At 44.4% G+C, this 22,600-nt stretch overlaps 1 protein-coding gene and 1 long non-coding RNA gene across 16 annotated transcripts in view; both read left to right on the forward strand.

Moving 5' to 3' along the window:
* DNM1 (dynamin 1) overlaps window positions 1–22,600 on the forward strand; it is a 133,214-nt gene that overhangs the window by 75,544 nt on the left and 35,070 nt on the right. For all 15 annotated transcript variants that reach the window (XR_014560087.1, XR_014560088.1, XR_014560089.1 and 12 more), the window contains one exon: window positions 7,138–7,251. Coding sequence is in view for 12 of the 15 variants with exons in the window: in XM_083721725.1 (XP_083577851.1) it covers window positions 7,138–7,251 (114 nt within the window). In the remaining 3 variants the exon portion in view is untranslated. The remainder of the gene's footprint in view (window positions 1–7,137; window positions 7,252–22,600) is intronic.
* Window positions 15,173–16,773, forward strand: LOC310836548. The gene is made up of 2 exons (XR_014560133.1): window positions 15,173–15,248; window positions 15,621–16,773. It is a non-coding gene; the product is annotated as an uncharacterized lncRNA (long non-coding RNA).

Here is a 22,600-nt window from a genome sequence, read left to right on the forward strand (position 1 = left end):
GACCCTACCTGCCTGCGGACTGTCTTGTCAGAGTGGTGCATGCCCTGGTTATCTCCCACTTGGACTACTGCCATGCACTCTACATGGGGCTACCTTTGATGGTGACCCAGAAAGTACAACTAATCCAGAATGCGGCACCTAGACTGGTGACTGGGAGTGGTGGCCGAGACCATATAACACCAGTCCTGAAAGACCTACATAGGCTCCCAGTACGTTTCCAAGCACAATTCAAAGTGTTGGTGCTGACCTTTAAAGCCCTAAACGGCCTTGGTCCAGTATATCTGAAGGAGCGTCTCCACCCCCATCGTTCTGCCCGGACACTGAGGTCCAGCTCCGAGGGCCTTCCGAAGGTTCCCTCCCTGCGAGAAGCCAAGTTACAGGGAACAAGGCAGAGGGCCTTCTCAGTAGTGGCACCAGTGCTTTGCCCCCGTAAAAGAATGTTTAGGGGTACTATCATTTTCCTACTCATATTGAAATACTGCCCCTCAATGAGGCCAAACTTCGATTCACAAAATGTTTAGGGGCATGCGTACCCCTGTGTTCCCCCAGAAAAAAATCACTGAGTGGCACCCACCTTGTGGAACTCCCTCCCTTCATATGTCAAGGAGATAAAGAACTACACAACTTTTAGAAGACGTCTGAAGGCAGCCTTGTATTGGGAGGTTTTTAACACTTGATGTTTTATTATGTTTCTGTATATGCTGAAAGCCACCCAGAGTGGCTGGGGCAACCCAGTCAGATTGGTGGAATACAAATAATAAAATTATTAGTATAGTAAAAATCTTAGGATGGTTTACAAGATAAAAACATGAGATAAAAGCACAATTAAATAGTTAAAACAGAAACAGCTAAACAATAACTCCCCCTCCCACAAACACATTTAAAAGTCTGTAGAATATTAATCAGCCAAAGGCCTGGTTCTAAAAGGTAGAAATCCTGGTCCAAAGGAAATAAAAAGTAATTGAGGTGACTGCTTCTTCCATGGCAGATGTGATGGCTGTGGGTTGACCCATGTTTCCTGCAGCAAACAAATACAGCATGGACCACATACCTGCGTCTTCAAACAGCTTTGAGGACCCCTTCCAGCTTGTAATCCCATAAATGCATATGCAGGAGTTTGAAACAGCAATGGGCAGACTTCATGTCTATTTTATTTTTTTAACCCAGGACCCTTAAGGTCCACCACCCATAACTAGATTGCAGACTTGTTGCCCAAGGATCCTTTCCATCCAGTGAGCCGTAAATTAGGATAGCCTACATATTAAAATATAGATTTACATCTGAGTGAATACAGATCAGTGATCCTAGCAGCCTATTTTGGGGGCAGGGGCACAAAAGAGGATTTTTGCTGTTGCTGTTACAACACAACTGCAAGTAAGAAAACCTTACCAATCTCCTGCAGTTCAGTGATTTGCCAGTAGATCATGATCTGCCTCCTTTCTCCTCTGGTTTAAAGTCACAGGTATGTCACTCACCTGTCAGCAGTGTTTGCAGGAGAGAAACCATTATAATGCCATTTTGCCACAGCAATCATGTCTGCTGCATATGTGGTGTCAACTTCAGGTCCAAACTACAGAAACACAAGGCTGTTATCAATCATGTCTAACAGGGAGATGGTGCAATTTAAAGTACCCATAGGGTTTCTAGGCCTGGGTTACTGAATTCCCAAGCAATTTTCTCCCACGTGAGCTCACTTCTGGTATCAGGTCATGGGTGCAAGGAAAGTGGACTTCAGGCAGTCATAGAGCCATAGAACAATAGTCTTGGTTTCCAGACCCTTGATCATCTTGGTCGCCCTCCTCTGCACATTAATTTTATTTTATTTATTTATTACATTTATATACCACTTTTACCTTCCAATGATCTCAAGGTGGTGTATGTGGTTCTCCCCCCCCCCCCATTTCATCCTCACAACAACCCTGTGAGGTAGGTTAGGCCCAAGGTCATCCACTGAGCTGCATGGTTGGGTGGGGATTTGAACCCTAGTCTCCCAGGTCCTAGTCCAACACTCTAACCATTATGCAGCACTGATTATCAATATCCTCCTTTAACTGTGGTGCCCAAAACTGAACTCCTCCTTTAACTGTGGTGCCCAAAACTGAACACAGGACCCCTGGTGGGCTGAAGAAGACTAGTAGATGGGGAAGAGGATTCTGCCTCCCTTACATTTGTACCCCTTTGGGGTTTAAACTAACCCCCCGACACCTGCCTCCTTTAAACGTGATTAGCAATAAGGTTCTGTCCAAAATTATAGATTTGCTGCTATGCGGTAGGCCAGAGATATCCTCTGGAATGTTAGGATACTGTTCCTATAAGTTTGGCTTCTACAACTCAGCCAGCAGTACATACCAGCCACGTTTGGTGGCTCTGTAACCCTCTTTCTGTTGCTGGCTGCCTTGGGCGGAAAAATAAACGTGACAGCTGTCAATCAGATTGCAGGCTGCAATACATGGCTAGTGAAGCTGTGTTCAGTCTTAAGTTGCTTAGGTCTGCTATAGGCCGTGCCATGGGGCAGCTGGAGAGATACTTAATTCCGGTTGCAGAATTTGTGTTTTCTGCTTAGAGTATTCCAGAATTATTGTGGCCATTACTTCCTGTAGTTTGGTGAAAAGGACTGTGTCCCATTGTTTCCTGTTCACCTAACTCTTTATGTGCACTTGGACGGCAACTGCGTCCTTCGTTCCACAGTTTACATGGCTGGAGAGAGCAATAGTTGGGGCAACCTGGATGGTTCATTCTGCCTGGAGGAAGGAACCTGCTTCCTAAAGGACTTGCAGTATTAATGCAACAAATGGGAAGCTGGTTTTGCAGTACTGCACTAGGCTGTAAGCACTGAAAATCCAATCACTGAAGTGCAATATGTGGCTGTGTGAAGGGATTTTAGGCAAAGATGCTAGGCATGCTTGTTTAAAGTCACAGCACAAGCTGCAAGTGTAGAGCAGCTCACCACTAAAAGATGCAACCATATTTTAGACTAGCATACAAATACACTGTGTATTTAAAACACCAGTGGAGTTATAAATAGGAAAAAGCAGACTTGCCTGGGAATAAATTCAATTTGAGTGCACATGGCTTGACAATACTTGTTGAAGTGGAGCAGGGAAGAACTGGATTCCTAGATGAACTAGGGCTTCAAATGAATCATGAGTCTGTTCCATCTATTTCAACATTTCCCATTAAGGGATTCTATTTCAACCAGAAATAAGAACCACTGTGACCTGGGTTTGAAATTATTCCAAGGCAACAAAGGAGTCCCTTACATTTTATTAGAACTAAAAGTTAGGGCAGGAAATAGTTTCACATTAAAATGTGGAAGGATGACATCTAGGTCCAAAGATTTGCAAAAGATATGGTGGAATCTACCTGTGTTGGCCTTAAAGGGAACCAGTACAAACACATGCATTTTGCTAATACCTTATTCCACATGTAGGTTAAATAGACAATGGAAAAACTGGAAAGATAAATTGTGGTGTTACATTTGATTTGTGCATTGCTAAATTAAAGATTAACTATGAAATATATTTTCATCCAATGACTGTGCAGTCCTAAATTATATGTTTTTGGTGTGTGGAATCTGAAGTTGGTTTAACTGCCCATCCAAAGCCCTGCTGAGGTCTAACTGGCAGGGCTGACGTGAGGTCAAAGGATCGCCCTTCAACTCCAATGCCCTTTTTCTTTTGTCAAGGGAAATTCAGACTAGCTTGGGAGCTGCTCTAAATCTCTTCCTGGTTTGGGGCGTGTTGGCTTTGGGTTCTTTGGATCTGAGCTATTTCCCAGGCCTCCCCAGATGTTTCCATGGCAGCAGGAATGGGGGATCCGACATGAGATCTCGCTCTCTGACATCAAAGTCACAGAGATAGCAAAACGAATGAAGATTGAAGAGTTAAGGGAAGGGAGACAGTGTAAAGCTTTTGAGTTAGGTTGACTATCTTTGTAAACAAATAAACAATCTTTATTTAAATAAGTGATTGTAATGCCGTAATATCTTACACATCTCCATACTGCTTTCCTTCCAGTGAAGTTTACTTTTCTGTAATGTTGCTTCCCTTCATGTGTTAATAATTAGTCTGTTTCTGAGTATAAGGGGGGGGATTAGCTGCAATTAATAAGAAGATTAAAACCAGGAGGCTGTAGTGGGAGCAGAAGTAGGTCTCTCCAAGATGAAATAAATAATAAAGAAAGAGGAGTAAGAAGAAAGGAAGTCTAGATAAGAGTGGTATGGTTTGTGCATTCTGGCCCTTCACTCCTACTTTTGCACCAGGAGTCATTGAATCAGGGGAAAATCTTCAATTAACCATAGTTTTCCATTTTATCTGAACCAGAAAACTGTGGCTAATGGCTTCAAAACAAGCCAGGATCTTAAGCCAACATCAAATTATAGCTTCATATGCTATCTTGTTGTTAAGCTGAGAGATGATCAAATACAGCCCATGAGTTAAAGAAAGAAAGAATCTGAATATAACCCTCCCCACAAAAAGCCCCCTCTTTATTCAGGGCCTTTAGGAGGCATACATGCATACTTGGATGAATTTATTTTGTTTAACAAGTGGAATTTTCTTGGCTTCCAGATTTTTCTTCCATGTGTTTTCAGAGCAGCTATTCTTTATAACAGCTATGATAACCCAGGGACCAGAGTTTATCCCATCTCTCTATTCCCTTGCAACCCTTCTAAATTTTAATCCAGGTGTGCTAAAAAGTGTGATGGTTCCATTTTTTTTGGGGGGGGAAACTGGTTTGCAAAAGAAATTTGGCAATTAAATGTTCAGGCTGCCTTTGAGTTTTGAGCGCTCATACCTGCACTAAAACTTTATTATAAAGTTTTATCAAGCATTAAGGGGATGGATACAGTGCCTGGTATCCAAGAACACAGAATTTTCAAGAATTACAGAAGCTGGCATGTGGTAATTCATATGTACAAATGCAAATTTAGAAATAATTACTATAATTTAAATAGAATCAGGATACCTCTTACCATAGTAGAGAAGGCACCAGGTAATTTCTGCGCCTGCTCAGTCTGCTGACCAGGTTCTACTAACTAGCCATTGTGGACAACTTCAAAGTTCCTCTCCCTTTTTATGGTTCCTTTATCTTTAAACCAGACTTGGACTTGACAACCCTCAGATAGAGAATACTTTCAAATAGAGGACTGCTATCTGACAGCCTTTCAAAATAGAAACCTGTCATTGCAAAGTAGGACACATGGCTACCTTATGAACAGCCCAGTGCACACATCATAGTAAGCTGCAGTTAATGGTTTACTTTCGATGTGCAGATGGCTTTCTCTTCTTCTTCACTTCTCCTCTAGTGCAAGCAGGGACAACAAACCACAAGCCTTTTTATTCAGGGACTATGATTTGTTTTGCTCAAAGAAACGAAGACCAAACCTTGGCTTTACATCTTGGGGCTTATCCACACTTACTTTTCCTCTATGCTTTCCAGGAGTCTGTGCTTTAGAACTCCATATCTGAGTGCCCTTTTTTGCTCTAGAGCTTCCCCCACGAAAAGCCACTCTTTAAAGCTGAATCCAGCAACTCACAGAAAACCTGAAAGAGCACCCAGACATGGAGCTTCAAAGCGCAGACCTATGCTTGGAAAAGAGTGGACAAATGGTGAGTGTAGAGAAGCCCTCGGCTATGTGGTGGGAAACAAGCCACAGTCCTCAGTTGAGACCAAATGTTAATTCAGGGACTATGGCTCATTTCCCCCTCCTTGTGCTAAGAGAGGATGCAGGGGATATTGGCATGGTCATGGCAAACCACTAGCTGTAGCGTTACCACAACTTGCAAAGAGAGTCATAGACTCATGTAGTTAGACATGTTGATGGTGGTGTTGCTGTTGCAGAATGAGAGGCAGTAGTTGTGCAATTGTCTTCACAAGAAAGAAAGAAAGAAAGAAAGAAAGAAAGAAAGAAAGAAAGAAAGAAAGAAAGAAAGAAAGAAAATCGGTCAGTTTAGCAGTGGAACACAGATGGTTCATGCTAGAAGATTTTTCAGACTATAGTTTGCTGCAGGCTGATTGTTTCTTGGTGTAATGCACCTCCCAAGTACAGCACTCTCATTCTCTCTGTCTCTCTCTCACACACAAACACATATTAAAACCAGGATATGAATTCCAGATGCACCTTTGCTTCCAGATACTCACTGTTGTTTTTTAAAAATGCTATTAACTCAATTGTTTGTTGATTGCAATCCTCTTTTTTTTGTTTGATCTACTCAGTCTTTGCTACGGAGTGGGGTCTAAACATGGTTGTGTGTACTGCAGATTTTTTAAAAAAACTGTGCCAAAGCAACATAGGTATCATGCAAAGATAAGCTGAACTCTTTAGCCTGTATGGCATATGTCAGGGGATGACAATTTCTGCATACTTAATTCATGTAAAGGAGAGTGGCATGTGGTCCTGAAACCACATTCGATGAGCACAGGAAATGCTGATATAACTCCTCTGAGATTTTGCTGGATGTTGCCAACACATTTTCAAATCTATTTTGGTAGTCGTATGAGGCAGAAATTTCCTTTGACAAAATGAAAACTGAGTTGTGAGGTTGGGGGTTCCCTGCACTTGCACTGAATTACGGAGTACACAGAGCCCTGTTTATCCCCATCATCAAGAATGGAAAAACTGGGGCTCCCAGATGTCTGTTGTTCTTGAGATGTTCCTCTTATTTTATTCTGGAACTGCATAGCCTTTGATTCTGGTCTTTTTAATACTCACCTTGCAACCCAACAAGACTTCCCCTTCCAAGTCTTGCTGAATGGTGTGTACCTTCCTGACTTCGGACTTGGACCTCTTACTATGGTTTGTTTTCTGATGTCTGGCAAAGGCATCAGAGGTTTTCATGCTCTTCACTGCAGCCCTATAGATCTCTGCCCTAGAGCCTTCCTCATGTATTCTTGGCAAAGGATATATGAGCTAAGATAAGCAGGTTCTTGCCTTCTTTTGTCTGGCTCTTTCTCCTGTTTTTAAGCAGGTTTCAGTTTGCTGGCGTAGGTTCATCCTCCATAGAGGATATCCAAGCAGCTGTTGGACCGTCCCTGCTGTTTGATATGCTGCTATGTTTGTGTGTGTAATGCCATTCTCTTCTTATCCACCGAGTCAGCTGCTGGCATGCGTAACAATGATACGTTTTTATAACACAGGTGATCCGCAAGGGCTGGCTCACCATCAACAACATTGGCATCATGAAGGGTGGCTCCAAAGAGTACTGGTTCGTCCTGACGGCTGAGAACCTCTCATGGTACAAGGATGATGAGGTAAGAACTCTCTGTTGGTGTTTTCTGTTCCTTCTGAATTGCCATCAAGGGGACTTCTGTTAATTGTTAAGTTGTACTGTATTTTGTATTTTTAAGAAATAGATTTTATTGTCAAGTGGAGTTGGTTTTTAGTGGATATTGTAAGCAGCTTTGTGGAGGAGGTTCCTCAAAAAGAGGGGTTACACATTTTAAAATAAAGAATCTTGACAGCTCATTGGATCCACTTTTGGAGTCCGCAAAATTCAGCAGCAGCACCATATATTGTTGTAGCTTATCAGACACTTCAGGTCTTATGAACTTACCCTGAGTTCTCCCCCTTCCATTTCACCCCAAATCAGTCTGTGGGTCAGTTGTGATAATCTTGAACTCACTACTTTGACATTACATGGTGAAGTCAATTTCTGCTTGAATGTACAGTGTTGTGAGCTGGTTGTGTGAATTGCCATGCCTCTGAACTTCCTCTCTCTAACCTACTTCTGGAAGTGTTGTGAAGAGTTACCAACTTGGAATTGGAAGTAGTGTTAAAATAGTTATGTGACATGCTCAGCACACAGTAAAGTGAACTAACCGACTTCAGCACAACAGGAATGAGTTGAAAAGGGAGGTGTCAATCATATCAGGATAGGTGGAAGAATCCACTGGCACCTAAAATTATTGGGTCTGGCAACTGCATTTTTGAAGAGGGCAGTATTATCTCACTCTCACTAGTGTGCTCACATCTTCATCTCTCCCTTCCTTTAAACTTGACTTCTAGACATTCTTGCGGGTAAGTTTTGAAAACATTTTTGCATTATACATATGCTGTTGTTGTTTTTTTAAAAAATGTTTATTGCCATTTCTGAATTATTTAAAAAATAGGGTCAAATTTCTGATTGCCCTAGGGGGTGCTTAGCAGGCCCATTTTAAAATTGTCAGAGGTAACCCTCCTTAGAATTCATCGTTGGGCAAAAGGTTCATTGTGCAATTGGGAAAGCAGGGTCTTCCTTTTCAGAAAGCTTTCCCCTCTGGTAGTGACTTTTATCTCATTTTGGCACCAGCTTAAATCATATTTATTTACCCAGGCACTTGTGGGGTTCTATTTTCCCCCCAGTCCATGGGAGAGAGATGTTCCGTAGCTTTAGAGCAGCTTTATGATTGTATGTTAACTGTAATATATTTAACTTCTTTCAGTTGTTATGTGAATTGTGCTATTTTCATTTGTTTAAGTTTTATGTTATTGCATCCCCTCAGTAGATGATCAGAGGGCTAGATTTTTATTTTTTATTTTTTATAAGGTAAAATAAATAAAATACAGATATATTTACACACACATGGGAGAGAGGGAGGGAGGGAAATTCAGCCACAAATGGACTATGCAAGCATTTGAAGTAGCTAGTGCAACTCATGATTTCAAAATGTATAGCGAGTCTTTAGCGAGCGAGAGAGAAAAGTATTGTTATGAATGAGCAATAATGTCTGCTTCTGCAAGGCAAATTCCCTAGCCAAATCCTGTCTAATAAATCAGATTGGAATGTGTAGAAAATAAATCAGACTCTAACAAGGATTTCCTCTGTCTAGCTTAGGTTTGTAGGTTTGGGGGTTTGAAATCAGACTGAGGGTTCCTTTTACTACAAAGGTTTCGTTTTACTATAAAGCGATCAAATAGCAGCCCTTCAGATAGGTTACCTACCTACCACTTGAGTCTCTCATCTGTCAGGATCTGGGCATCAGAGTTCAAGGAAATGCCACCCAACCAATCAGGAAGGGGTTTGAGGGCAGCTGAAAGGGTGGTAATGGCAGTTTTAGGGAGAAAAGAAGATAAAGGCTGGGAGATATCTTGATGGTTCTATAGTAAGGTTGGGGGAGAAACTAGATTTGGTTTGCATTTTAAAGCTGCTTTAAATATGCACGTTATGAGAACTAAAACACAGCCATCCAAGATTTGCACTTTCCTGAACTTCTCCAACCAAGTAACAGGCACAGAAATGTGCATACCCCAACAAAGTGGGCCTTTAAGAGAGAGTGGCATACAAATGTATGATTATAGAGATTATTTGTTTGTTTGTTTGCAGAAAATGTGCATATTCAGCAAGCATGTACAGTTGCAATCGAAATTATTCGACTCCCATGGCAAATCAGTTTTATTATCAAAATTTACAGGGATTCCATCCCAGGGGTTGAATAATAGTGCGGCCGGAGAAGCCGGTATAAGTTGCAATTTCAGCTGAATTTGGGGGAACCACTTGAAGCACCTGTTGTGTTGAGCTATTTCAATGGCTTTTCTTTGATTTGCTCATTGCAAACTACTGAAAGTCTGTAAATTTCACCTGGTAAAACTGCTGTTGATCTTTAACATGGTGCAATGCTCTTAGCTTATTTTGCCAAGTAAAAATGCACCTGTTCCCATTGCAGGACCCTCCAAGGAATTGAAATAGATGAGTGCACTGTCTTCACACATGATGGTGTACTTATTCCTGCCTCCTGCCCCCTCCCCCAAATCCATTTAGGTAAATAAAACATCATGTATGAAATGGCCCCTAGCTACCTTTCCAGTTCTGCCTGATGAAAAGGGAGTAATGGGGAGAGTGGCCTCTCCCTTGTAACCTGAGTACTATGTTTCCAGATGTTCCTTATTTCAAACCACATGGATTTATCATAAAGGATAGCTGCATTTCAGACCAACAGTGTGCTATTGTACACAATGAATGGCCCTTATTTCTGGTTAAGCAGCTCCTGAGACAGCAACCCTTCCTTCTGAGATCTTCACCCATCCATCAGATGGGAAAGCATGAATTAGTAGCACTTTGGTTATCAAAGCTATTGCAGTATCAGTCACTCACCCTGTTGCTGTCGACACAAAGCTTCCAAGACAGAATATGTCTGTCAAATTGATAGGCCCTTGCTGTCCATCCCCCTCAGAGTTAGGTGTGAAGGCAGGAGAGTGTGAGAGACACAAATATTGGGTTTCGATGTCAAATTGGTCTCTGCATCTGGATTCCAGAGGTGTCCAGAATCCCCCAGTTACTCAGAGGTGATGGGAATGACTGCAGTTCAGAAACATAAGCCATTTTAACTAGTTCCAGCTGCAGGGGTTGGGGCTGAAGTGTGTGGGGATAGCAGTTCCTTTTAATCCTTGGGTGAGGGCAGCCCTGGGGCTGAATACCAGCTGCAGATTTGTATTGTTTCCCTTCTGGATGGATGGCGAGAGGCAGCATTGCCCAATTAAGGCAGCTACCTGCCAGCCACCATCCCTTGAATAAATGCAGGGAGACCCAAGTGCTGATGGGGCAGGAGCTGAGCAGAAGAAAGGGGCCTTTGTTTCAACCAGAGTGGAAGGGAAAGGGGAAACATGTTTTTATTTCCGCCCCTCCTGCTCCACTTCAGCACCATATCCCTACACCCACACACCCCTCCTCTTTCATAGGTCCCACTCCTTGGCCTCTTTGGAGGGAAACATAAGCAGTTTTCACTTGGAAGTCTGTAGCTGAACTCCACTTGGAAGCAAAGCAGTATATTTTAGTAGGGATTTATAGAGAGCCCTAGGATTATTATTTTTTTGCAGATCATGTCAGCTTGTTGGCTTTACAATGAAGGGTGCTCCTGGGTGCCAGCTGTCTCCAGTGTTCATGGAGAGTGCCATAACCGCTGGCATTTCAAAGGTGAAAACAGAACACATTTGTAACACCCCTGCCTGATCTTATTACCATGGTTCATTGCCCAAGGACTTGCGACCACCGTCACATCGCTGAAGGCTCCCTACTCAGTCTGCCATTGTAGAGTTAGAAAAGGTTCAGAAAAGGCCAAGCAAAATGATCAAGGGGATGGAGAGACTCCCTTAGGAGGAAAGGTGGCAGCATTTGGGACATTTTAGTTTAGAGAAAAGGCGAGGAAGAGTCAACATGATAGAAGTTTGCCAAATTATGCATAATATGGAGAAAATGGAGAGAGAAAAGTATTTCTCCACCTCTTGTAAGGGGGAGAACTTGTGGGCATCAAATGAAGGCTGGAAGGCTGAGGACAGATGTCCATCACATAGCGCATGATTGAACCATGGAACTCTCTCCTACAGGAAGCAGTGATAGCCACTAACTTAAAGGTAAAGGGACCCCTGACCATTAGGTCCAGTCGTGACCAACTCTGGGGTTGAAGTGCTCATCTTGTTCTATTGGCCAAGGGAGCCGGTGTACAGCTTCCGGGTCACGTGGCCAGCATGACTAAGCCGCTTCTGGCGAAACAGAGCAGCGCACAGAAACGCCGTTTACCTTCTCGCTGGAGCGGTACCTATTTATCTACTTTGACGTGCTTTCGAACTGCTAGGTTGGCAGAAGCAGGGACCGAGCAACGGGAGCTCACCCCGTCGCGGGGATTCGAACCGCCGACCTTCTGATCGGCAAGCCCTAGGCTCTGTGGTTTAACCCACAGTGATGACTTTAAAAGAGGATTGGACAAATTTCACGGAGGAGGCGACTATCAGTGGCCACTAGCCACAATGGCTGTGCTCTACCTCCCCAGTTGGAGGCAGGAAGTGCTTCTGAATAGTGCTGCTGGAAACCCCAGAAGGGTGGGGAGTGTTCTTGTGCTTGGGCTTGGCTTGCAGGTTCCCCACAGATATCTATTGACCACAGTCAACTGTGCTGGACTAGAAGGGCCATTGGCAGTGCTTTTTTTCCCAAGGGGGTACCAGCAACTCCCCCCCAACCTATGTTTAAAGGATGGCACTTACTGTGACCACTTCATGGTTAGTACCAGCACCATTTTTCTTTTCTTTAAAAAAAACAACACTGGCCATTGGCACGATCCAGCTGGCTCTCCTTACGCTCTTGCTGTGGTCAGTTACTCTCCAATATAGTTGTCTGGTCCCCACCGATTTAAAAGCCAGGGTGATGAGTTAAAGAATTACCAGAAAAGGCTGTATGACCTACAATATGTAGTCAACTGTTTGAAATACAGTGGAACCTTGGTTGTCAAATGTAATCCATTCCAGCAGACCGTTCAACCATGGGTAGGCAAACTAAGGCCAGGGGCCGCATCTGGCCCAATCGCCTTCTAAATCTGCCCCACGGACGGTCCGGGAATCAGCGTGTTTTTACATGAGTAGAATGTGTCCTTTTATTTGAAATGCATCTCTGGGTTATTTGTGGGGCATAGGAATTTGTTCTCCCCCCCAAAAAAATATATATATATATAGTCGGGCCCCCCAGAAGGTCTGAGGGACAGTAGACTGGCCCCCTGCTGAAAAAGTTTGCTGATCCCTGCAACCCCTGACCCCTGCTGACCCAACAACCAAGGATCAAAGGTCTGTCAGCAAAGTGAATGGGGAAAATTGAGAAACACGCCTCGGAAGTCATTCGATTTTCGAGGTGCGTTCGAAAATGGGAACATTCACTTCCGGGTTCCGAATTGTTCGGCTTCCGAAGCGTTTGACAACCAAGGTTCCACTGTATAACCCAGGATCTTCAGAGTGTAAAATGGCAGTCTGTGCACTGCCAGGGAGTACGTTAGGATTCATAACTATGCATTTTCATGTACACATGTTAGAGACTAGATACACACACACACACACAAATGGCTGGATCAGGCTGATTTGAAACACCCTGAGAGCAATGGGTATAGGGCAGTATAATAAATGGATAGATAGGTTTTGGTCTGTGTCAGTTTCACATGTGTTCATTCATAAAACTGTTCAGTCCATCCTCTATATTAATATGTAATTTTTTAAAAAACTGCAGAAAAATTAAATGCATATATAGATACGTATTTTATCATAAAGTATATATTTAATCTTGATGCATACATTTCTAAATTCCGAAATAAGATTTTTTTAAAAAATGGGTTTTGATACTTTTCTTTGAGCTGAGAACAATATTGCAAAATTCGGTGAACTGCAAATTCTGAAGGATAACTGTGTCTTGATCTGTACATTAGCCCAGGAGGTATAGATCTAACCTCTAGGTTAAATTACTGCAATGCATTCTATGTAGGGTTGCCTCTGGAGACAGTTCAGAAACTTCAACTGGTGCAGAATTCAGCAGCCAGGTTCCTCACTGGGGCAAGACAGTTTGAGCATATAACGCCAACCCTGGCTGCCAATTAGTTTCTGGGCCTATAAAGCCTTAAATGGCTTAGGAACGCAATACTGCAAGGACAGTCTCCACATATGACCCAGATCCTGCAATTATAATCTGAGGCCCTTCTTCGTGTGCCTCCTCTGCAAGAGGTCTGCAGGGCAGCAACATGAGAACGGGCCTTTTCTGCAGTGGCTCCCTGTTTGTGGAATACTGTCCCCAGGAAGGCAGGAAGACAGGTATATACTTTGGCGCCAGTCATAAACATCTTCTCGCAGGACTTTGCTTAATTAAAAAATCTATAGCCTTTTAAACTATGTGGGGGTGTCTATTGTTATTGATTGTTATTATGGTATGCATTTTTGTGTTTTTATATTGTAAGCCGCCCCGTGATCTTCAAAGGAAGGGTGGCATTGAAATAATAATAATAATAGGGACGCGGGTGGCTCTGTGGTCTAAACCACAAAGCCTAGGGCTTGCCGATCAGAAGGTTGGCAGTTCGAATCCCCGCGACGGGGTGAGCTCCCGTTGCTCAGTCCCTTCTCCTGCCAACCTAGCAGTTTGAAAGCATGTCAAAGTACAAGTAGATAAATAGGTACCACTCCGGTGGGAAGGTAAACGGTGTTTCCGTGCGCTGCTCTGGTTCACCAGAAGCGGCTTAGTCATGCTGGCAACATGACCCGGAAACTGTACGCCGGCTCCCTCGGCCAATAAAGCGAGATGAGCGCCGCAGCCCCAGAGTCGGTCACGACTGGACCTAATGGTCAGGGGTCCCTTAGTCATGCTGGCCACATGACCTGGAAGCTGTCTGCGGACAAACACCGGCTCCCTCGGCCTATAGAGCGAGATGAGTGTACAACCCCAGAGTCGGACTGGACCTAACGGTCAGGGGTACCTTTACCTTTTCAATAATAATAATAATATCAGGTTAGTTTCTTTTGGAATCCCCCTCCACCCAATTTCATACCCAGCCCAATGGAGTTCAAAGGCTTTTCCTTATTGTTTTTTAAATTAACATATTGAGGATTCAGTGAATTATCTCTTGAGGGCTGTGTGCATTTGTAAGTGTGCGCGCACATATGCACAATAGGGGGCTTGAACCCCCCTCCTACACCCCCTCTTTTGTAAGGTTATGTTGTGCTTTTTTTGTCCCAACCTCTCTGTGGCGGCTAAACCAAAGGGCTGCTTTTTTCTACACGAGAGAAGCCGAACAAGTTTGGCCATTGAGTCAAGCAAGGTACCTCTGCTGCTTGAGAGTAGCCCAGCCTATTCCCACCCAGTTACAGTGGATCTGGGCAACCAGACTAGGTGGTGAAAACATCTGGGCCCCATTAGCAAAATACCCAGCCTTTTCCCGCAAAAGCTGCCTTGTTCTCTCTCCCCCCCCCCCACCGCCCCCGCTGAAGGAAATGGTTGGAATGTAAAAGGGTCTTAAAGGGGCGAAGGTCTTAGCATAGATGGGGTTCTTGCCTGCTGTGAAGGGAGTGGCTGATGGTGTGTAATGGGGAAATGGATGGGGTTAGACTTGCCTTACACTGCCCTACGTCCAAGAGCCCCTCTTATTTTTGGATTCTCTTGCTGTTTTCCTTTGTCAGCCTCCCAACGGGCGGGATCCCTGATCTGTGGAGAGCCATAGTGCAGTAGATTTGCTGAAGCAATAGCTTCAGCTAGGAACCGATTGCTTCCAGTGGGTTGGCCAAGTGGGGTGCTGGGGCGGTGATCTCACCTGCCCATTTGGTTCTCTTCATGAGATGCCCCCAGTATCCAGTGGGCCTGTTTTATAAGAGGCTCTTAGACCAATCCTGCCAGCAGCAGCACATTGTAAAAGGAGACTGCTTAACGCCAGGACTCTGCAGTGTCACCCAAGGTCCCAGTGACAAATGCTACCAGACTGTTCTCTCTTCCTCAAGGCTTTCTGAAACAATGCAATAAGCTGCTAGTAGAGGACAGGACGTGAATGGCGCTGTGGGTTAAACCACAGAGCCTAGGACTTGCCGATCAGAAGGTCGGCGGTTCGAATCCTTGCAATGGGGTGAGCTCCCGTTGCTCAGTCCCTGCTCCTGCCAACCTAGCCGTTCGAAAGCACGTCAAAGTGCAAGTAGATAAATAGGTACTGCTCTGGCGGGAAGGTAAACGGCATTTCCGTGCACTGCTCTGGTTTGCCAGAAGCGGCTTAGTCATGCTGGCCACATGACCCGGAAGCTGTACGCCGGCTCCCTCAGCCAATAAAGTGAGATGAGCGCTGCAACCCCAGAGTTGGTCATGACTGGACTTAATGGTCAGACGTCCCTTTACCTTGACCTATAGGACAGGAACTTTTGCAAGAGCTGTATGTGAGTTCTGTGGTAGAGATTATTGGGAAAGGGATTGAAAATAAAACTGCCTGTATCACAGTGCCTTCAAACAAACTTATGGGGAGGCCATGGTTGGAATACTGCGCACAGTTCTGGTTGCTGTGTCTCAAGCAGAGTGCTGTAGAGCAGGAGAAGATGTAGAAAAGGGCAACCAGATATGGTCACGGGAGAACTCACCTGGGAGAAAAGTTTGCAAGATTTGTTTGTGACACAGTGTATGGTGTGGATAAAGTGAAATTTTCCTCCCTCTCTCATAACACTAGAACTTGGGGCCCAGTGAAAATCTGGCATTTTGCATGGAAAAGTGGGATATTTTTTTTTAAAAAAAAGCATTCCATTCATATAAATTTAACAAATAATTTGTTGTTGTTGTTTTATTTTATACTTCACATTTCCCCAGAGCCAGGACTCAAGGCATGCTTACAAAAGTTAAAACAAACACAGATAAAACATAGAAAGCTAAAATACAATTGTTAGAAAACAATTAAACTATAATGGAATAAAAATCATTTAAAAACAAATCTATTAAAATACAGATAGTAAAAATAGAACAACACATTTAAAAGCAGTCAGGTCCCACATTCCTGCCAGAATAAAGTCACCTTTACCTGCTGGCAGAAGGACAGCAAGGAGGGAGCCAGTCTGGCTTCTGCAGGGAGGGAGTTCCAGAGTCTGGGAGCAGTCACCCCTGAGAAGGCCCTCTCCCGCATCCCCACCAAACATAAGTAAATCAGTTGGATTGAAAATCGGGACAGTATTCCTTCACACAACATGTAATTAATTGATAGTACACACTGCCACAAGAAGTGGTAATGGCTACCAGCTTGCTTTGGGTTTAGGGGCAATTTGCTTCTGAGCAATAGGCAGTGGGGTGCAGCTCTCTAGATGTTGTTGGACTACAGCTCCCATCATCCCTGACCACTGGCCATAATGGGAGGCAAAAACCGAACAACTGGACCCTAACTCAGCTGGAAGGGCTGCCCTAATTATCCCACTGCTCAGAAAATGTGTGTGTTTGTCGGTGGGGACAAAACATTTGTAAAGTGTGTTTATTTTATGTAGGGGGAAAATTGTATACTGCTTAATTTAAAAAATGCAGTGCCTGCAAAATAATACAAAATAATTATCAACAATAAAAACAGGAAAACTTTAAAAACAGCTGTGCATAACAAAATTATGTGCTAAAATAAAAAAGTATTCAACTTGCATTTAAACAGTACAGGTAGCCCCCCAGACACCAATGAAATTGCGTACAGTTGAAACCCATTGAAAAAGCTGGCAAACACCCCATTTCTCCCCTGCCCCTGTTCCTCCGTTTTAGTGACGTTTCAGTGACGCCTTTATGATGTTTCTGGATCACTTCCAGATTCAGCACAACGTGCGTATACACAGTCGTGCACATATTGAACGCACGTAAATGGAGGGGCTGCCTGTACAGTGAGGGTGCCTGCCTAGGATGATAGGCAGAGAGGTTGATGGGCAGAGAAGAAGAGGGATAATATGTTAGCTGATTCATCCCAGTGACCTCTCTGACTCAGCCTTTTGCTTGTTATTAATCTTCAGTGTCTGTTGAACAGTAGTGCTAGTTGCCACTGATGAATCTTCCATAGATGTGCACAATTATTATTATTATTATTATTATTATTATTATTATTATTATTATTATTTTCTCTAGTCTAGGCTGCCCCACTTAACCAGGGGGCAAACCACATTGAATTAAATGGGACTTACTTCTGAGTGCATAAGGGTTGCACCCTTTTAGGAATACTATAATAGACAGTCCACTACTTCCAGCACATGGCTGGAAGGGAGTTGGCACTGATCCGTCCTTTTTCCTACTCTCTAACCTTTTTTGACTGGTGCTTAAGGCATGTTAATGGGCAGTTGCTAATCCATATTAAACGGGCTTAAGAAGATGATGTGTGAATGACTAAGAAGGGTGGACATTTTACCCTTCTGCATAATAGCCACATTCATCAAGCATCTGTTTGATTTCTTGGAGTTTTTAACCTATGCTTTGTCTCTGCAATGTGCCTTGGCCTGCCATCACTGAAACCCTCTGAGGTGGAGTGGGGTTAGGCATATTTTTGTAGGAATCTCTGCTTTGTGACTTTCTCCTGGGGCTTAATTTCTTCAGGAAATTCTGCAGCTGAAGCCAGCCCCTCCACATTGGAAACTCATAATAATAATAATAATAATAATAATAATAATAATAATAATAATTTATATCCCACCCTCCCCGGACAGAGCTGGGCTCAGGGCAGCTAACAACAGTAAAAATTACAGTAAAAACATAATAGGGAGGGGAAACCAATTTAAAATACAGGTTAAAATGCAATTTAAAATGCAGCTGCTGGATGTTTGAAGGTCTGGTGTGACTACCAAGCAGTACAGTGGTATGTCGAGTTACAAACGCTTCAGGTTACAAACTCCACTAAGCTGGAAGAGTTACCTCAAGTTGAGGACTTTGCCCCAGGATGAGAACGGAAATTGTGTTCCGGCGGCACAGCGGCAGCAAGAAGCCCCATTAGCGAAAGCACGCCAGTAGTTAAGAACAGTCTCAGGTTAAGAACAGACCTCCGGAACGAATTAAGTTCATAACTAGAGGTACCACTGTATACGGAAAGCTCTCTGTGGATGCCCAAAGCTGCTCTCCCTTTTATTTGTATTCCGTATGTTTGGGTACCAGGCTCTGGCCTTCACGCTGAAAACTGACTTAGATTACCCTGTCCCAAATTATACCTTGCCTCCATCGAGTGAAAATCAAAACCACACCGTGTATTTCACTTGGTGCTCCAGTTAGTGAAAAACGTGGAATGAATCTTGCCTCCCATCCATTTTTCTTTCAGGTGACAGGATTTAAGCACAGTGAACACAAGCTAATTTAAACTTTCATCGTTCACCATAGACATTAAAAAAGAGTTCTGCACTTTTTGCAAGATTAAAAGGCAGCCCAGGGGCAGGGATCCAAACATGACAGCTGGCTAAAATAAACCTCTTGTTTATTGCAAGAGCCACTTAAGGAGGGAACACACACTCCACAGCCAGCATGAAATGCTTTCTCATTTCCTTAGTTTGTCTCCCTTTTGCCTCTTGAACTTCTTCATCAGTCATTAAGACAGAAGTAGCTCCAGCGAGTTTAGTGGATGAACCGAATGTTATCACAGTTTCCTTCCCTGCTTTCAATTTCTGCCTTGAAAACTCATCCCAGATAAGAGGTAAAAAGGGGAGGAAACTGCTGCGGCTTCTCAGGGCTCTGATTTATTTCTTGTGGAATGGTCTCAGAAGGAGCAGCAGCCTCTTCCCCCAGATTCCAGGGGTTCTTCAGGCATCCGATGAAAGAGCCTGATCTTACCATGAAAACCCAGTGCCTCTGAGGTATTAGAGCACACTTTTGTGTTCTGACTCTCAACCCCTTGCAGATAACATGGTAGCAATTCATATTGATCGGCACTTGTGCACTTTCCCTGCATCTTATTTCCTTTTAAATCTTTCCCCATCTCCCATGATTCTTGCCCTCTCTCTCTCTGGGTTCATTCACACTTCCATTTGTCCCATGCTCTCTAGGCAGGGGTCTGAAAGGCTTTTCGTTTGCCCTGCTGCTTTCGCAGGGAAAACCCACTGTTTAATGCTGAATTGTAGCATATGTAAATTGGGCTTTCTGCAGACTGACTTCGGGCAAGCAAAAATCCTATCGGAACCATGCCTGGAAAGCATGGGGCAAACAGAATAAAATATGGACCAAATGGAAATGTGGATAAGCCCTTTTCTTCCATATTTGTCCTGAAGTTGCAGAAAGGTGCCAGAGTAAATATTGAAACTATATTTGAGAGCTCTGAGAATCCTTTTGATGCTTTTTTAAAATGAGCAGCATTTTTGCCAGCTTCCAGCTTCCCATCCTAGGAAGCCCCCAGAAGAGTTCTTAACTAACTGAGGGGTTATGTACAATGAGCAGATCAAACAAAAGCAATTGAAATAGCTCAACACAACGAATGCTTTCAGCTGAAGATGCAACTTATACTGACTTCTCCAGTCTCACTACAGTAGTATCTTGGGTTAAGAACTTAATTCATTCCAGAGGTCCGATCTTAACCTGAAACTGTTCTTAACAGGAGGTACCACTTTAGCTAATGGGGCCTCCCGCTGCCGCCGTGCCGCAGCAGCGCAATTTCTGTTCTCATCCTGAAGCAAAGTTCTTAACCCGAGGTACTATTTCTGGGTTAGCGGAGTCTGTAACCTGAAGCGTCTGTAACCTGAGGTACCACTGTACTATTCAAACCCTTCATGGCAAGCATCTCTGGTACTTAGTAGACAGCTAACGCTGCTTCACTGTGACCCACTAAAACTTGCATCGCAAACCTGCGCCAGCCAAAAATCTCCTGCCATCTCACTTTCTGTGGTCTGCACCCCCCACCGCAAACCCAAGAAGAGAGCACCCTACCTGCCTGCAAGGGGAGGGAGGTGGGACGTGGAAGGAAGCAAGACAGCTAAGAAAAGGTGAAGTTCAGAGATGAAAACAGGGATGGAGAGAGAACCCAGGCATCATTTTCCTTTGGCCAGGCAAGCACCTCTTTCACTGCACAGTGCCAGCAGCATACGATGTATATCCCAGCACAGCCTAACCAATGTGCAGACTACTGTACAATCTTGTAATCCTGAACAGGTAGTCCGAACACTGGGCAGACGGAGTGGAGCCTCTGAGTCCAAAAAGCCGGCAAGCAGGTGGTGCACTTACTTCTTTCCCGGGCTCCTGCCTCCGGGCTGACCGTTCTCAGGGGAGAGAAAGACAGAGAGAGGGGGGAAACAGGCAATGGGAAGACCAAGTCCTATCAGAAGAAGCAGCTTACTTTACCAGCTGCCAGGGAAGAAACTTCGCGCCAGCTTCGGTGATCCCCGCATCCGCAGAATCCATTCAACCGTCCTGCCCCTTTCTTCTCCAAGCTTCTTCATACGGAAAACCACCCAGATCCCTTCGGCCACATCGCAGGTTCCTTAGGGGGAGGGAAAATAGAAACAAAATTAAATAAACGAAGAAAGGAAACAGTTGTCACCAACTGAAAAATTGGGAGAAGAGTCTCTTGGAAGATGCAGCCGTGTGCTGGAGGTGGAGGAGTTATGGGTCCTCAGCTCCTTTTAGGGAACCCCCACATCTGGTCAGCTCTTGGTAGAAGATCGCTTGGGCCTGAAGTATCCACACAATGCTTCCATGAAACGCTTTGTTGGTTTTTGTGGTTGCTGCTGCTGCTGCTGTTGCCCCAAAGGAACTCCAACTCTGCTTTGGCTTCCAGAGCAAATGTCCGGGGAGTGCGGCATTTGTGATCAGGTCCGCCACAAAGCTTCTTTGCTCCCACGTTGGCCACTTGCCTTTGCAGTTAGCCTCTGGCTACCAGGAGAGTGATCTGGTTCCCTCCCATACCTCCTTTGTGGCCTCCAGTCCCCACCCAGCATCTGGCACTCATTGTGGCTCCGTCATTCTGGTCTTTGCGCCTCCCTTCCTTCTCCTGCTTCTCTCCTGCACTTCTGCCTCAATTGACGTGGCAGTGCAAAACTAACGAGGCTTGAAGGAGGAGCTTGCCAGCTGCTGGGAAGGTCAAGGTTCGACAGGAACTGAGCCGCCTGGTGGATAAGGTTGCGAGGGAGGGGAAAAGAAGGCTCCATACCTTGGATGGAAACTCAAGGAATGTTGTCTTCCCTCTGGTGCGCGGCTCCCGTGTAGCGATTCCAGATGTTCCAAGGGCCATGTGCTGTATTTCCTCTCCATTGCTGCAGGGATAAAGGCTGCTTTATGTGCAATATGTAAACCCACCAGCACACACAAGATGGGGGTGGGGGGAGGCAGAAGAAAGGGAGATTTGGAATCCATGGTTTAGCAGGGATGAAACAAAACTAGCAACCGATCTGGAGGACTCAGGTCACTCCCCTTGCTTTTCGGAGGCCCGCCATGACCATTCTTCCATTATACTCACGTTCCTTGACTTCTGGAGTGTGGGATGCAAGGCATTTGGCACAGTTACGCAAGTATAATCTGTTCAGGGGAAGTGAGCAACAACTATCACTTGCAGAGCTGGGTCATCTGCTCAATAGTACTGTATATAAGCTTTCCCCATTCAGATCCTACAAAGCAGCTTTCTCCAGACTGGTGCCCTCCATATGTTTTGGCTGGGGCTGATGGGAATCAATGTTTCCACCCCCCTTGAAAAATAGGGCACACTTTTGTTTTCAACAAAAATAGAAGCGCTGGTACTGCATATCCTTGAGTACCCCCTTTTAAAAAAGCACTGGTGAGAGTTACAGCCCAAAATATCTGGAGGGCAGCAAGCTGTGGAAGGCTTCCTTGTAGGGCAGCACTTCTTAAACTTGGGTCCCCCAATGTTGTTGGATTACAACTCTCATCATTCCTGACCACTTGGTGCAGCTAACTAGGGATGATGGGAGGCATAGTCCAACAACAGCTAGAGACTCAAGGTTGAGAAGCACTGCTTTAAGGTGTGCTTTGAAAAGAGCATCTTTGGCTTATAATGGGAATCTGACATCAGCCAGCACACCTGCCCTTACTGTCTCACTTTTATCATCCATCCAGCTCAGATGCTAGTCATTCACAGTCTCTTTCTTTCTTCACCCTCTTGTTTCCTGAAACGAGCAGAGGTGCCAACAAGGGGCTGAACTGCAGTCACATAAAGACAATAGGTGTAAGGCAAAATAGTAGAATTGGTCATGCACGTGCTCAGGGGTGGAGCAGGCATTTGAGCCTCTGCCTTAAGTGCATCAACCAATTTAGGACACCCTTTGGACTTTTACAGGAAGGTGGTTGTGAAAGGCATCTTGCAAAACTCAGCTCTCAAGTGGTGAGGAGGCTTCGGTCCAGTTAAGGCTGTTGGACTCTAACTGCCATCAGCTCCAGCCAGCATGGCCAATGACCAGGGGTGGTGGAGTTGTAGTAGTTCAGAATAG

The sequence above is a fragment of the Podarcis gaigeae genome, assembly GCF_964106915.1.
Source record: "Podarcis gaigeae genome assembly, chromosome: Z".
Taxonomy (NCBI): Eukaryota; Metazoa; Chordata; class Lepidosauria; order Squamata; family Lacertidae; genus Podarcis; species Podarcis gaigeae.